General features: G+C 38.0%; 1 protein-coding gene across 1 annotated transcript in view; it reads left to right on the top strand.

Moving 5' to 3' along the window:
• Positions 1-17,439, top strand: part of TAOK1 (TAO kinase 1) — a 113,408-nt gene that overhangs the window by 17,058 nt on the left and 78,911 nt on the right. Inside the window, exon 2 of the mRNA XM_070394497.1 lies at positions 8,577-8,799. Within this exon, the coding sequence (XP_070250598.1) occupies positions 8,668-8,799 (132 nt within the window). The 5' untranslated portion in view covers positions 8,577-8,667. The remainder of the gene's footprint in view (positions 1-8,576; positions 8,800-17,439) is intronic.

Here is a 17,439-nt window from a genome sequence, read left to right as displayed (position 1 = left end):
CAGCTCTATCCCCAGTGTGGGACTTGCGGTAGGCAGCTGAGCAGTGATTCTCGCTTATCATTGATATTTCTATCTTTCTCTCCCTCTCCTTCTTCTCTGAAGTCAATAAAAATATATTGGGGGAAAAAAGGAATTTCCTACCCTAATTTGTACTTAATAAATATTACTGGAAAAATCAAAAAAACAATATGAAAGATTAATTGGAGAGAATTAAACTAGAAACAGTCCAGATAGGAGGTTAATGCATTAGTTTAGGTAAGATATAGTTAAAGCCTGAACTATGGATAGAGGAAGAGATTCTAGTCTGTTGGATTTAAAAAATATATTTTATTGATTTTTTACAGAGAGGAAGGGAGAGGGATAGAGAGTTAGAAACATCAATGAGAGAGAAACATCAATCAGCTGCCTCCTGCACACCTCCTACTGGGGATGTGCCCGCAACCAAGGTACATGCCCTTGACTGGAATCCAACCTGGGACCCTTCAGTCCGCAGGCCGACACTCTATCCACTGAGCCAAACCGGTCAGGGCTGGATTTACCATTTTATTAGATTGATGATAGAAGAGGAAAAGAGGAAGGGAAAAAATTCAAAAATCATATCTAGTTTTCTTCTCAGAGACATAAAGAATAGCGGTGCCATTATCTAGGGTGGGAAATGCAGGATGGATTTGCTGAATAGAATTGATGGGTCATATGGTAATTCTATGTTTAGCTTTTTGAGGAACTGCCAAACTGTTTTCCACAAAGGCTATACCATTTTACATCCCCACCAGTAATGCACAAGTGTTCCAATTTCTTCACATCCTTGCCAACACCTGTTATTTGACTCTTTGATTATAGTCATTCTAGTGGGTGCGAAGTAATATCTCATTATTGTTTTGATTTACATTTCCTTAATGAATAATGATGTTGAGAATATTTTCATGTGCTTATTGACCATTTGTATATTTTCTTTGGAGAAATGGCTATTCAAATCCCTTGCCCATTTAAATTTTTAAAACATTTTATTTATTTGTCAATTACCTTTGCCCATATTTAATTGGGTTAACCCAATTAATAATTGATTATATATTCTAGATACTAGGCCCTTATCAAATATATGATTTGCAAATATTTGCTTCCACCTTCTTGATGAAAATATGAATGGAAAAATTAGAGAAAAAAGTTTAACTTTGATAAGTCCAATTTATCTTTTTTTAAAAAAATTATATGTGCTTTTGATGTCATATCTTAAAAACTGTTGTCTAATCCAGGGTCATGCAGATTTTTCACCTGTGTTTTCTTCCAAGAGTTTTTAAGTCCATTTTGACTTATATTTTATATGTGGTGTGAAATAGAGGTTCAAATTCATTCTTTTGAATGTAGGTTATCCAGTTGCCTCACCAACATTTGTTGAAAGTGTTGCTACATTTATCAGTAGTTTACTTCTTTTTATTGCTGCGACTAGTATTGCATTATGTGAATATACCACAATTTTATTATACATGTATTTGTTGGTAGACATTTGTATTTGCAGTTTTGGGTTATCTGTACTAATAAAAACCCTGGGTGTAACATCACGGCCAGAAGTGCGACCAAGCGGAAGGAAGTCAGTCCCGCAGGGATTGTCTTGGAAACGGCTGCACCCTCCCCCCAGCTGTTTCCCAGAGCTGTTTCCTGTAAGGGTGGGGTTTGAGGCAGGAACCCGCCCTCGGAGCCTGGTGGCATATCTTTATAAAGTGTGCCGCACCAGCACGGCCAAGGGTGAACCTGAGTGGGGGCGGCTGAAAGGCTTAGAAAAGACAGACAAGAGAATGAAATCTGGGTCTCGGTGGGACACTGCTTCTCTGAGAGACAGTGACCACGCCCACAGCCGTGTCTTTATTTTATAGCAGATGCCATGAGGCAAAGTAAGGGCGTGACCAAGATGTTTACAACATTCTCCTGGGTTTCAGTCCTACTCAACTACATGCACCTGAACTCTATCAAGCCTCCATCACTCAGGCACGTGAGGCCACATGTTTGGACCATAGGTTCAAGCTTACAACTATAGCTGTTGGCTATAATTGTGCTGGGAGGGCCCTGCCCTCCAAGCTGGGACTTGCACGTGGCAATGAGAAGACTGTGCCCTCTCATCAGTCCAAGGCTTGAACCTGTCCAAAACACTGTAGCGGCTCCCCACAATAAAGTTTTAATACATATATTAGAGGTGGTGGTGGTGGTACTGTTTTACCCACAGGAATTGCTGCAAATTTACTTCTTGGTGGAAGAACCTTTCATTCCCAATATAAATGACCAATTCCATTAAATGAAACTTCAATTTCTAGACTCGATATAAACAGTGAAGTTGCTAAAACTATTAAAAAGGCCCAACTTCTCATTATTGATGAATGCATCATGGCATCCAGTCATGCTATAAATGCCATAGACAGATTACTAAGAGAAATTATGAGTTTGAATGTTGTATTTGGTGGGAAAGTCGTCCTTCTTGGAGGGGATTTTCGACAATGTCTCAGTATTGTGCCGCATGCTATGGGATCGGCCATAGTACAAATGAGTTTAAAGTACTGTAATGTTTTGGGATGTTTCAATAAATTGTCTCTTAAAACAAATATGAGATCAGAGGATTCTGCTTATAGTGAATAGTTAGTAAAACTTGGAGATGGCAAACTTGATAGCAGTTTTCATTTAGGAATGGATATTATTGAAATCCCCTGTGAAATGATTTGTAATGGATTTATTATTGAAGCTACCTTTGGGAATAGTATATCTATAGATAATATTAAAAATATATCTAAACATGAAATTCTTTGTCCAAAAAAATGAGCACATTCAAAAATTAAATTAAGAAATTTTGGAAATACTTGATGGAGTTTTTCACACATATTTGAGTGATGATTCCATTGATTCAACAGATGATGCTGAAAAGGAAAATTTTGCCATCAAATTTCTTAATAGTATTACTCCTTCGGGAATGCTGTGTCATAAATTAAAATTGAAAGTGGTGCAGTCATCATGCTATTGAGAAATCTTAATAATAAATGGGGTCTTTATAGTGGTACCAGATTTAACATTAACGAAGCTGAAGTATTAACAGGATCTGCAGAGGGAGAGGTTGTTCTGATTCCAAGAATTGATTTGTCCCTGTCTGACACCAGCCTCCCATTTAAATTAATTCGACGACAGTTTCCGGTGATGCCAGCATTTGCGGTGATTATTAATAAATCACAAGGACAAACTCTAGACAGAGTAGGAATTTTCCTACCTGAACCTGTTTTCACACATGGTCAGTTATATGTTGCTTTCTCTTGAGTTTGAAGAGCATGTGACATTACAGTTAAAGTTCTATATACTTCATCACAAGGGAAATTAGTCAAGCACTCTGAAAGTGTTTTCACTCTTAATGTGGTGTACAGGGAGATATTAGAATAAGTTTAATCACTTTATCAGTCATTGTTTGCATCACTGTTGTTTTTATATCATGTTTTTGTTATTTTCATATCATGTTTTTGTTGTTTTTATGTCATGCCTCTGTTGTTGTTATATCCTTTTGTTACTGTTTATTTATTAATAAATTTACATATTATTTTCATATACATTTTACTAATTTCCTTTCATCTCTCACACTTCTATTATAGAGAAAGGGCAAATAGCAATATTAAAATATCTCCGCTAATTCCCTTTTAATGTGCACGAATTTTGTGCACTGGGCTACTAGTTATGAATAAAGATGCTGTGTACAAATATTTTTGTGTACCTGGTGCTTTCATTTCTTTTGAGTAAATGATAACTATTTAAGAAATTGTTCTATCATGTGTAAATGTTAATTTAACCTAATAAACTTCTTTTAAACTGTTTTCCAAAATGGTTATACCATTTTACACTCCCATCAGCAATGTAATGAGTTCCAGTTCCTCACGTTCATTTATCAAATTATGAAAATATGGGAAATAATACAAGAACAAATAAATAGTAATATAAGAATAAACTATGTATTTTGCATATTCACACCTATAAATCTACTTTTGCCCCATCCTATATTTTGTATAAGTAACTCTGGTATGGATTTCTTAAAATGGGATTTTTGTGTGAAATGGTAAATGCATATTGAATTTGCTAGATTTTTCTGGAATTTTCTCCAGAGTTTGTACTGTTTTTTTGTTGTTGTTGTTGTTGTTTTTAAAAATATATTTTATTGATTTTTTACAGAGAGGAAGGGAGAGGGATAGAGAGTTAGAAACATTGATGAGAGAGAAACATCGATCAGCTGCCTCCTGCACACTCCCCACTAGGGATGTGCCCGCAACCAAGGTACATGCCCTTGACCGGAATCGAACCCGGGACCCTTGAGTCCGCAGGCCAATGCTCTATCCACTCAGCCAAACCGGTCAGGGCGTTTGTACTGTTTTTATATTACCACTACTAATGCATGAGAGAGCATATTTCTCTTCCACCCCACCATCAGCATGTGGTGAATTTTTGCCATTTTGATAGGTACAAAATGGAATCTTAATATAGTTTATTTTGTATTTCTCTTACTTTGAGTGCTGTTGAACAGTTTCATATATTTAATGGTTTCCTTTTTTTTTCTTTGAACTACCCATATCTCTGCCAGGTTATAGAAACTATATATTAAAGATATCAGGTTGTTGTCTTCTTTGTTTTTTCAAACATACTATGGGTACATCTTGAGTTGTGCATGTATTTAATAGTCTGTGTATTTTGATCCATTTTGCTGATGGGCTCACTGCATCAGGATTAGATAAATTTTTAAGAACTGATACATATTAGGTTATTAACCCTTTATAAACATAAGTTTCAAAGTTTTCCCAAATTCATTTGTCTTTTTGTTTAGACTCCCAGTGGTTCTCAACCTTCTGACCCTTTAAATACAGTTCCTCATGTTGTGTGTGACCCAACCATAAAACTATTTTCATTGCTGCTTCATAACTATAATGTTGCTACTGTTATGAATCATAATGTAAATATCTGATATGCAGGATGTCTTAGGCAACCCCTGTGAAAGGGTCATTCGACCGCCAAAGGGGTCGCGACCCACAGGTTGAGAACCGCTGATTTAGAGTATCTTTTTCCATGATTCCTCAAGTTTTCTTTTTTAATCATTAAATATATCACTTTTTCCCTATTGTTTGGGATTTGGATCATAGGCATGTTTTCTCCCTAATCACAGAGGAACTTGATCATATTTCCTTCTAGTACTTGTATAATTTCATTTTCTTAATATATCTTTATTGATTTTAGAGGAAGGGAGAGGGGTAGAGAGATAGAAACATCTATGAGAGAAACATTGATCAGCTGCCTTTTGCACACGCCCTATCGGGGATTGAGCGTGCAACCCAGGCATGTGCCCTGACGGGGAATTGAATTGGTGACTTCTTGGTTCATGGGTCAGTGCTCAACCACTGAGCCGCATCAGCTGTGCTAGTTTCATTTTTTATATTTGTATTTTTGACCCATACGTAATTGATGTCCAGTTTGAGGAACAGGTGTTATTTTATATATATTTTTTCCCTAAATAGCTATTGGTGTCTCCCAGCAACTCTTAATTATGCAAAATCTAATTTTTTATCATGGATTTGAGATGCAGCTTTAATCCATTTAGCAGTAATATTTATGTAATTGGTTCAGTGACTTCACTAAACATGAGACAGCTGCTTAAAAGTTACATAGGGGGCATGGGGCTGTACTTTTTATAACTATAAAATGATAAAATTTTACACATTTCTTTTCCTTTAATTATATGATAAATTCCAAGGTACACATACGTGGATTTTTTTAAACGTTCAGGTTATTGATTTATTTGTCCTATTTTTATTATTGTACTGACGATGGTAATTTTGTGTTATCTTTTGGTATTTGGTAGAGCAAATGTTCTAATTTCCTCATTATTTCTTGTTTCTCTAATGTTTTGGATGGTGCTATCCTTATAAATTTACTCAGTCAACTATTAACTTTAATATTTTGCATATTATAGTCTTACTAGAGGCCCGGTGCATGAAATTCGTGCATGGGTAGGGTCCCTAGGCCTGGCTGGCGATCAGGGCTGATCTGTGGGGAGACCAGTGGAGTGATTGGGGGCCCAACTTGGCCAGCCTGGCACCACTCGCTCACTGGCCCTGCCCCCCACCGCTGCCGCAGGTTGCCTCCCTCTGTGAGGCGACTGGTGGGGCGATCGAGTGGCTCCACAACTGGCACATGCCTTGGCTGGCCTGAGGCCTGAAAGCTGGGGGCAGCTCCTGCATTGAGCGTCTGCCCTCTGGTGGTCAGTGCATGTCATAGTGACTGGTCGTTATGCCAGTCATTCAGCAGTTTGGTCGATTTGCATATTAGGCTTTTATTATATAGGATGATGTTTGTCTAGTAAATAATTGTGGAAATTGGATCATTGTTAGTGGTGATATAGAGAGAATAATTAAGTATTTCTTTGTAGTTCAACAAATATTTATGTAATATTAACTGTAGAAGGCAGGGTGTAGGACAGAGAGGCAATACAAAAATGAATGAGACACATTGTGCCTACCTGTCTAAGGGAGAGAGTTAAATAATTGCAATATAATGTAGTAAATACTGCAGGATTTTTTGAAGCATGAAGTGAGAGTGACCAGCTCTTCCTACTAGAGTTAAGGTTTTATGTGGTAATTTCTTAAGCAGGTAAGAAAGGATATGGAACTTGAAAATTTTAATGTAAAATAAGGGTACAAAGTTATTAAATAAGGTCTTGAGTAACATTGAAGATTTTTTGTATAGGTAGATAAATAATTCCACTTTATATTGAACTTAGTCCAATCTCATTTTAGGAATGAGAAGTTAAGTGACTTTCCTATGGTCATATATTCTTGAAAGAACTGTAATTGAAGCACTTTGTTCCATGCAAATTCCAGAGCAGGGAAGTTGGTAAAAGTATATGGTGCAGCCTTGAAAGTATGTTAGAAATGGAATACAAATAACAATTAACAATACTGTTTTTATTGCAGTGCAGTGTTAATTTAGGGAGGTACAAAAGACATGTAAATGTGTATTATTTAGTTATGAAAGTTTTCTAGTAAGAAGTAAAATTGGTTCAGTGACTTCCTAAAAATGAGACAGCTGCTTAAAAGTTATGTAGGGGGGCTCGGCCAGCATGGCTCAGTGGTTGAGCATCGACCTAAGAACCAGGAAGTCACAGTTCGATTCCCAGTCAGGGCACATGCACGGGTTGCAGACTTGATCCCCAGTGAGGGGTGTGCAGGAGGGAGCCGATCAATGATTCTCTTTCACCGATGTTTCTATCTCTCCCTCTCCCTCTCTGAATTCAATAAAAATACATTATGAAAAAAAAGTTATATAGGGGACATGGGGAACTTAATTTTCCTTAGAAGCCTAGTGAAATCAATTTTGGAGTTTTTTTCTTTAAATTGGTGAATTTAAGCAAGTTAAAATAGCTAACACAGTGGTTCTCAACCTTGGCTGCACGTTAGAATCACCTGGGAATCTTTTTAAAATCCTGATTTCTGGGCCTCATCCTCCGGAAATTCTATTTCTTTGTTACTAATGTGTGGCCTCACCCCATAACAAAGAAACAGAATTTCTGGAGGATGAGGCCCAGAAATTAGGATTTTAAAAAGATTCCCAGGTGATTCTAATGTGCAGCCAAGGTTGAGAACCACTGAGCTAACATTTAATGTAGTGCTTACTGTATCAGAATATTAATCTGTGCTTATATTTAATAACATTTAAACCTCACAACTACTGTATAAGTTATTCACTTTAAAGATTAGGAAAATGAGGCTACCCAAGTCACAGTTTATAAATAGTGTTGTCAGGATTCATATCCTGGTAATATCATTCCAGAACCCAGCCTTTTAATTATGAGAGTCATTTTTACAATTGGATAATAAGATACAAAGGAACTGGTAGCAGAACTACCAGGGAATTTACTGTAGTGTTTACTTATCTAATGAATCAGATATGTTAAAGGCCATATTTTGTATAAATCAGTTTTAGGGGGAACCAGTGTCTGTGTTAAATTTATTACTTTCTCCCATTGCATTTTTACTTTGGAATGTTTATATTAGAGTTGATTGAAAACTGGCATATAGTATCTTAAAGGAAAAGAAAGATAGCTTACTGAATTAAATATTTTGTGTATTTTCTTATATTTGAAGATCAGTAATAGACGGGATTCTTCTGTTTTTAGAAACGTACTATAGGTACATCTTGAGTTGTGCATGTTTTTAATAGTCTGTGTATTAAATTAATATTTATCTAATCCTCATTGCATAGGATTAGATAAATATTTAAGTCCTGATACAGAAAATCTTTCAAGATAAAAATATTTAACTTTAGAAGTGTAAGTATAGTATATACTTATATGCTAGATATAGTAGGAATTTTTTTTTTTAAAGCATCACAAGTGATTCAGATAATGAACCAGGTTTAGGAACTACTGTATTAGTAGGCCATACTTCCTTCTTAGTGAATTTCCAGACCTGAGATGATTTTTATATGGGCTGTTAGAAAATAATCTTACACTAATTATTCTTAGCAGCTTTTGCTTTCCCTGACTTTTTTCTTCTTCTCTCATTTCTCTACAATAGGTTATGCCAAAGTGGCTTCATTCATACAGATGAACCAAGGATTGGGATAGCAAGTACAAAATTAGAATCAAACAGCTGATTGCCCAGCAGGATGCCATCAACTAACAGAGCAGGCAGCCTGAAGGACCCTGAAATTGCAGAGCTCTTCTTCAAAGAAGATCCAGAGAAGCTCTTCACAGACCTCAGAGAAATTGGCCATGGAAGCTTTGGAGCAGTGTATTTTGTAAGTGTTAAAGGCTTACTGTCAGTGACCAGTAAGCCTTTATATTTACTTAATATCCAGTTCTGGCAGAGTAAAAAGCAATAATACAAAGAGATATAGGCCATAGTACATTTTATGGTCACTTGAATAGATGTGTGTGTATAATATGATAATAGTTTTATTTATTGAGCTTCTTGGATTATTGAGAAATGCGAAAGAATATTATTTTGTTTTACCTTACATGTTTAGAATTTTTTTGAAATATATTTTTACTAGAGGTCCGGTGTACGAAGTTCATGCACTTGGCGGGGGGGGGGGGGGGGGAGGGGGGTGTTCCTCAGCCCAGCCTGCACCCTCTCCAATCTGGGACCCCTTGGGGGATGTTCGACAGGGATCAGGCATAAACCGGCAGTTGGTCATCTCTCTCACAGTCCAGGACTGCTGGCTCCCAACTGCTCGCCTGCCTGCCTGCCTGACTGCCCCTAACCGCTTCTGCCTGCCAGCCTGATCACCCCCTAACCACTCCCCTGCCAGCCTGATCAACACCTAACTGCTCCCCTGCCGGCCCGATCACACCCAACTGCCCTTGCCTGCCAGCCCGATTGCCCCCACTGCCTTCCCCTGCTGGCCTGATCGCCCCCAACTGCCCTCGCCTGCTGGCCCAATTGCCTCCAATTGCCCTCCCCTGCTGGCCCGATAGCCCCCAACTGCCCTCCCCTACCAACCTGGTTGCCCCTAACTGCCCTCCCCTGTAGGCCTGGGCCCCCCCAACTGCCCTCCCCTGCAGGCCCGGTTGCCCCCAACTGCCCTTTTCTTCTGGCCTGGTCGCCCCTAAGTGCCCTCCCCTGCCGGTCTGATCACCCACAACTGCCCTCCCCTGCCGGCCATCTTGTGGCTGTCTTGTGTGAGGGCGTGATAGTCAATTTGCATATTACCTCTTTATTATATAGGATTGGTTTTAGAGAGAAAGGGAGACGGAGAGAGAGATAGAAACATCAATGATGAGAGAGAGAATTATTGATCAGCTGCCTCCTGCACACCCCCTGCTGGGGATCGAGCCTGCAACCCGGGCATGCACCTTAACCAGGAAACAAACCTTGATCTCCTGGTTCATAGGTTGACACTCAACCACTAAGCCACATAGGCTGAGCACATGTTTAGAATTTTTAGCTCATTGTTTTATCACTTGTCTTGCTATAGAATTAAACATGGCAGAACACTTGACTTCTGTAAAGTCCCATACAGAGTCAATTTTAGTGTTGTGAAAATGAAGGATTATTATTTGGCAGAAGGATATGAGCTAGTATCTTTTTCTTAGTGTGTATGTGTGTATTTTATGCTAAAAAGAAATCAAATAACAATTTTTAAGTATATAGTTTGTGGCATTCATTATACTCACAATGTTGTACAGCCATTACCACTATTGATTTTCAAAATTTTTTCATCACCTCAAACAGAAACTCTGTATTTATTAGCAATACAAATTTCCCCTTCCACCCAGCCCCTGATAACCTCTAATCTACTTTTTCTCTATAATTTGCCTATTTTAATATTTGATATAAATGGAATCATATGATACTTGTTACTTTCATGTGTAGCTTGTATCACTTACAGTGGTTAGCATCTCTTCACGGGTCATCCATGTTGTAACATCTATTAGTAGTTCATTCCTTTCTATAGCTGAATAATATTCCATTGTGTGTATATACTATGGTTTGTTTATCTGTTCATCTATTGGTGGACACTAGATTGTGTCCACCTTTTGGCTATTGTGAGTAAATGCTACAGTGAACTTTGGCATACAATTATTTCATTCCCTGTTTTTAAATTTTGCTGTGTTCCTAAGAGTGAAAATATCAGATCACATGTAATACTATGTTTAAGTTTTTGAGGGAATGCCAAACTACATCATAGTGTCTGCACTGTTTCCATTACCACCAGCATGTAGCAGAGTTCCAGTTACTCTATATCAGTGATGGCAAACCTTTTGAGCTCGGCGTGTCAGCATTTTGAAAAACCCTAACTTAACTCTGGTGCCGTGTCACATATAGAAATTTTTTGATATTTGCAACCATAGTAAAACAAAGACTTATATTTTTTATATTTATTTTATATATTTAAATGCCATTTAACAAAGAAAAATCAACCCAAAAAAATGAGTTTGCGTGTCAGAGGTGACATAGGTGTCATAGGTTCGCCATCACTGCTCTATATCCTCACAAATGCCTATTTTCTTTTATTTTGATTGTAGCCTTCCCAGTAGGTGTGAAGAGGTATCTTGTGGTTTTGATTTGCATTTCCCTAATGACTAATAATGTTGAGCATCTTTTCATGTGCTTATTGGCCATTTATATATCTTAGGAGAAATGTCTATTTAAGTCCTTTGCCCATTTTTTTAAAGTTAGGGTTTTGTCTTTGTTGTTGATGCCTCAGGGTTCTTTATGTATCCTTTTTTTATTTTTTTATAACTATACTAGAGGCCCGGTGCACAAAAATTTGTGCACTCGCCGGGGGAGGGTCCCCCAGCCCGGCCTGTGCCCTCTCACAGTCTGGGACCCCTCGGGAGATAACGACCTGCTGGCTTAGGCCTGCTCCTGGGTGGCAGAGGGCAGGCCCAATCCCTAAGTGCAGCCCCTGGTCAGGCTCAGAGCAGGGCTGATTGGGGAGTTGGGGCACCGAACCCTATCAGGCACAGAGCAGGGCTGATCAGGGGGTTTGGGCGCTGCCCCCTGTCACGCTGATCCCGGTGCCGGGAGCCTCACTGCTCCGCTGATCCCAGTGCCGGGAGCCTCGCTGCTCCACTGATCCCGGTGCTGGGAGGCATATTATCCTTTTATTATATAGAATAGAGGCCTGGTGCAAGGGTGGGGGCCGGCTGGTTTGCCCTGAAGGGTGTCCTGGATCAGGGTGGGGGTCCCCACTGGGGTGCCTGGCCAGGATGGCTGAGGGGCTGAGGGCTGTTTTCCCGCTGGCAGTTGACTAAAAGCTCCCAACCGCTCCTTGTTTTCTTTCTTTCTTTTTTTTTTTATTCTGGGCCAGCTTTAGCTCTGAGGCTTCGCTGCTGAAAACATGGATACAATGTTTCGGTCCGGGGCTGACTGAAAGCCGGTTTTGTTTAGCTTCTTATTTGCAACATAGTAATAATTGCTTAGAGTTGCAGTTGAGAGTCCAGCAAGTGAGGCGGGGAACGTTGGAGTCTGCAGTTCCTGGAGGAAGCAAGCCTCCCTGCTCGCTTCAGTGCATGGCTGCCGGCCGCCATCTTGGCTGACAGTTAATTTGCATAAGGATACGCTGATTAGCCAATGGGAAGGGTAGCGGTTGTACGCCAATTACCATGTTTCTCTTTTATTAGTGTAGATATATATATTTTTTTATTTTTTAAAAATATATTTTATTGATTTTTTACAGAGAGGAAGGGAGAGGGATAGAGAGTTAGAAACATCAGTGAGAGAGAAACATCCATCAGCTGCCTCCTGCACATCTCCTACTGGGGATGTGCCCACAACCCAGGTACATGCCCTTGATCGGAATCGAACCTGGCACCCTTGAGTCCACAGGCCGACACTCTATCCACTAAGCCAAACCGGTTAGGGCTCTTTATGTATTCTTAATATTAAATTTTTATCAGATACAGAATTTGCAGATATTTTCTCCCATTTTCTAGTTTTTCTCACGTTCTTGAAAATGTTTTTGATATGCAAAAGTTTTAAATTCAGATGAAGACCAATTTATCTGTTTTTTTCTTTTGTTGTTTGTACTTTTGGTGTCATGTCTTAGAATTCATTGCCAAATCCAGATTATGAAGATTTACTCCTGTGTTTCCTTCTAAGAGTTTTATGTTCTTAGCTCTTATATCCATTTTGAGTTAATTTTTGTACGTGTTGTGAGGTAGAGGTCTAGCTTTATTTTTTTGCATGTGAAAATCCAGTTATCCTAGTGCAGTGATGGCGAACCTATGACACGCATGTCAAGTGACACGCGAACTCATTTTTTTTGTTGATTTTTCTTTGTTAAATGGCATTTAAATATATAAAATAAATGTCAAAAATATAAGTTTTTTTTTACTATGGTTGCAAATATCAAAAAATTTCTATATTGCCCTAACTGGTTTGGCTCAGTGGATAGAGCATCGGCCTGCGGACTCAAGGCTCCCAGGTTCGATTCCGGCCAAGGGCATGTACCTTAGTTGTGGGCACATCCCCAGTGGGGAGTGTGCAGGAGGCAGCTGATCGATGTTTCTCTCTCATCGATGTTTCTAACTTTCTATCCCTCTCCCTTCCTCTCTGTAAAAAATCAATAAAATATATTTAAAAAAAAAATTTCTATATGTGACACGGCACCAGAGTTAAGTTAGGGTTTTTCAAAATGCTGACACGCCGAGCTCAAAAGGTTCGCCATCACTGTTCTAGTGCCATCTGTTGAAGAGATTATTTTTCCCTCATTGCATTTTCTTGACTTCCTTGTCAAATCAATTAGCCATATTGTATAGGTTTATTTCTGAACTCTCAGTTCTATTCTCTTTGTCTGTATATTCATCTTTGTGCTAATATATCACCATTTTGATTAATATGGCTTTGTAGTAAGTTTGCAGTCAGGAATAACTTTGTTCTTTTTAAGTATAATTTTGGCTATTTTTGACCCTTGTAATTCCATATGAATTTCAGGATTGGCTTTTCCATTTCTGTTAAAAAATTTGTTGGAATTTTGATAGGGATTGCTTAAATGTATAGATCATGTTTAGTAGTATCGGTATCTGAATCAGTGTTAAATTTTTCTTCTTTTTTTTTAAGAAACAAATTCACATTTTATTTACGTCGAAATAAACTGTACAAAATTGACTTTCTTCACCAAAAATAACAGCAATATTTTCTGTATTATTCCTAGATAAACTACAAAACACATTTTTGTAGATTGTCTAGGACTAGGTTTTGCTTATAAATCAAGACGAGGCCGTAGATATAATCATGAAAAAAGACAGAATAAAACAGACCAATCTGTTGTCAGTATCCATGGCCTCTGATCCTGGCTTGACCATGAAACAAAAGTGTTCGACATATACTTGCTAAAAAGCTAATGAAGATATAGGCTCAACAAAGAAATGTAAACAGCAACACCCAGATGTGGAAGGCAGGTTCTTCCTTCAATGTTTAACAGTAACTTGTTTAAGATTATCGAGTAAAGACAAAATCTACACTGAAATCCTTGTTTGGCAAGCTCACGTTTCTTTCACTATCTGGTAATTTAACTGTTCATTACAGATTTTTATTTTATTTTATTTTTTATTTTTATTTTTTTAAAATATATTTTATTGATTTCTTACAGAGAGGAAGGGCTAGAGATAGAGAGTTAGAAACATCGATGAGAGAGAACCATCAATCAGCTGCCTCCTGCACATCCCCCACGGGGGGTGTGCCCGCACCCCAGGTATAGGCCCCTGACCGGAATCGAACCTGGGACCGTTCAGTCCACAGGCCGACGCTCTATCCACTGAGCCAAACCGGTTTCGGCAATTCATTACAGATTTTTAATAGTAAACTTAAAACTCCTGCTATTCAAAGGTTAGTCGTGAGCTTCACGCTTTCGCCCATTTTCATAGCGTTCATTCTCAACCTTCATCACAGGAAGAATACATAGGACCTTCAGCAATGCATAAACATTAGGAAAAAACTTGATGTCTGGCAGGTGGAGGGCTTCATAAATGGTGGTTGGAAGCTCTATATATTTTCCTCTGTGTTTCCACTTGTGAATCAGTGTTAAATTTTTCAATCCATGAATACAGGATGTCTTTCTAAGCATTCATTTAGAGATTCTTTAATTTTGTTCAGCAATGTTCAGTGTATAGGTGTTAAACTTCATTGCTTAAATGTATTCATCAGTCTATTATTCTTTTAGATACTGTTGTAATTGGAATTACTTGCTTAATTGCCATTTAGATTGTTCATTGTTGCTGTATAGAAATACAGCTGATTTATGTGTATTGATCTTTTTTGTTACTTATTTTTCAATTACAGTTGGCATACAATATTATTAGTTTCAAGTGTACAACATAGTGATCAGACATTTATATCCCTTACAAAGTGACCAATCCATAAGTCTAGTACCCATCAGATACCATATTTATTAAAATAACTATATATTAATTAAATTAATAAGTAATTAATACATTATTAATTATGTTGTACTTTACAACTCTATGACTATTTTTATCATTGGAAATTTGTAAATTTTAATCCCTTTCACCTTTTCACCCATCCCTCCACCCTCATCCCCTGTCTGGCAACTGTCAATTTGTTCTCTGTATCTATGAGTTTGTTTCTGGGTTTTTTGTTTATTTTGTTTTTTAGATTACACATGTAAGTGAAATCATATGGTATTTGCCTTTCTCTGTCTGACTTATTTCACCTTGCATAATACCTTCTAGGCCCATTTGTGTTGCAATGGCAAGATTTCTTTCTTTCTTTTTTAATGGCTAGCTAAGTAATATTTCATTGTTTATGTGTACCTGTATACCACATCTTCTTTTTTTAAATATATGTTACTGATTTTTTTACAGAGAGGAAGGGAGATGGATAGAGAGTTAGAAACATCGATGAGAGAGAAACATCAATCAGTTGCCTCCTGCACACCCCCTACTGGGGACGTGCCCGCAACCAAGGTACATGCCTTTGACCAGAATCGAACCTGGGACCCTTCAGTCCGCAGGCTGACGCTCTATCCACTGAGCCAAACCAGTTAGGGTTACCACATCTTCTTTATCCATTTGTCTATCGATGGACATTCAGGCTGCTTTCATATCTTGGCTAGTGTAAGTAATATATATTTTGATATCAGGTAACATGCTACCTTCAATTATGTTCTTTCTCAGGATTGCTCTGCTTTAGCTATTTGGGGTCTTTTGTGGTTCCATGTGAATTTTAGGGTTACTTGTTTTAATTCTGTGAAAAATGCCATTGGTATTTTAATAGGGATTGCATTGAATCTTCAGATTTCTTTAGGTAGTATGAACATTTTAATGATGTTCATTCTTATGAGCACCGTATTATCCTTCCATTTATATCCTCTTTAATTTCTTTCTTCAGTATCTTTTAGTTTCTGAGAAAGGTCCTTTACCTCCTTGGTTAAATTTATTCCTAGGTATTTTATTCTTTTTGATGCAATTGTAAATGGGATTGTTTTGTTCATTTCTCTTTCTAATAGTTCATTATTGATGTCTTAAAATGCAACCGATTTCTAAATATTAATTTTGTGTCTTGTTACTTAATGAATTAATTTATTAGCTCTACTAGTTTTATGGCAGAATCTTGAATATATATATAGTATCATGTCTACTGCAAATAATGACAGTTTTACTTCTATTTTTTCAATTGAGATACTTCTTATTTTGTTTTCTTGTCTCATTGTGCGGCTAGGCCTTCTAATACTGTGCTAAAAATGGTGAGAGTGGACATCCTTGCCTTGTTCCTGATCTTAAAGAAAAAGCTTTCAGCTTTTCACTGATTATATTAGCTATGGGTTTGTCATACGTGGCCTTTATTATATTGAGATATGTTCTCGCTGTCCCCAATTTGCTGACAGTTTTTATCATAAAAAGATGTTGGATTTTGTCAAATGTTTTTTCTGCATCTATTGATAAGATCATATGATTTTTAAAAAATCCTCACCTGAGGATATTTCCTCCATTGGTTTCTAGAGAGAGTGGAAGGGAAAGAGGAGGGCAAGAGAGAGAGAAACACCAACGTGAGAGAGACACACGGATCAGCTGCCTCCTGCACGCACCCCTGCTGGGGCTGGGGAACCTGGAACCAAGGTACATGTCCTTGACCAGGAATCGAACCCTTGACTCTTCGGTCCATGGGCCGATGCACTCTAACCACTGAGTATAACTGGCCAGGGCTGATTATATGATTTTTATTCTTCATTTTGTTGATGTTGTGTAGCGCATTAATTTGATTTGCAGGTATTGAACCAACCTTGCATCCTAGGAATAAATTTCACTTGATCATGGTGTATGAACTTTTTAATATTGCTGAATTTGATTTGCTGTTATTCTGTTGAGGTTTTTGTATCTATGTTTATCAGGGATATTGGCCTATCATTTTATTTTTTTGTAGTGACTTTGTCCGGTCTTGGTATCAGGGTAATACTGGCCTTCTAAATTGAGTTTGTGAGCCTTCCTTCCTCTTCAGTTTTTTGGAATAGTTTGAGAAGGATAGGTATTAATTCTTCTTTGAATGTTTGGTCAAATTTATCTGTGAAACCTCTGGTCAAGGGCTTTTGCTTGTTGGAAGTTATTATTATTACTATTATTATTACAGATTCGATTTTGTTAGAAGTTATTGGTCTGTTCAGATTTTCTGTTTCTTCCCAATTTAACCATGGAAGATTGTGAGTTTCTAAAAATATATCCAGCCCTAGCTGGTTTGGCTCAGTGGATAGAGTGTCAGCCTGTGGACTGAAGGATCCCAGGTTCGATTCCGGTCAAGGGCACATGCCTGAGTTGTGGGCTTGATCCCCAATAGGGGACATGCAGGAGGCAGCCAATCAATGATTCTCTGTCATCATTGATGTTTTAATCCAGTGGTTCTCAACCTTCCTAATGCCGCCACCCTTTAATACAGTTCCTCATGTTGTGGTGACCCCCAGCCATAAAATTATTTTCGT

The sequence above is a fragment of the Myotis yumanensis genome, unplaced genomic scaffold (assembly GCF_028538775.1).
Source record: "Myotis yumanensis isolate MYYU_CA2020_CCGP unplaced genomic scaffold, mMyoYum1.0.hap1 SCAF_16, whole genome shotgun sequence".
NCBI classification, from domain to species: Eukaryota; Metazoa; Chordata; class Mammalia; order Chiroptera; family Vespertilionidae; genus Myotis; species Myotis yumanensis.
Note: the sequence above shows the minus strand (reverse complement) of the source record. Positions and strands in the feature narration are given on the sequence as shown.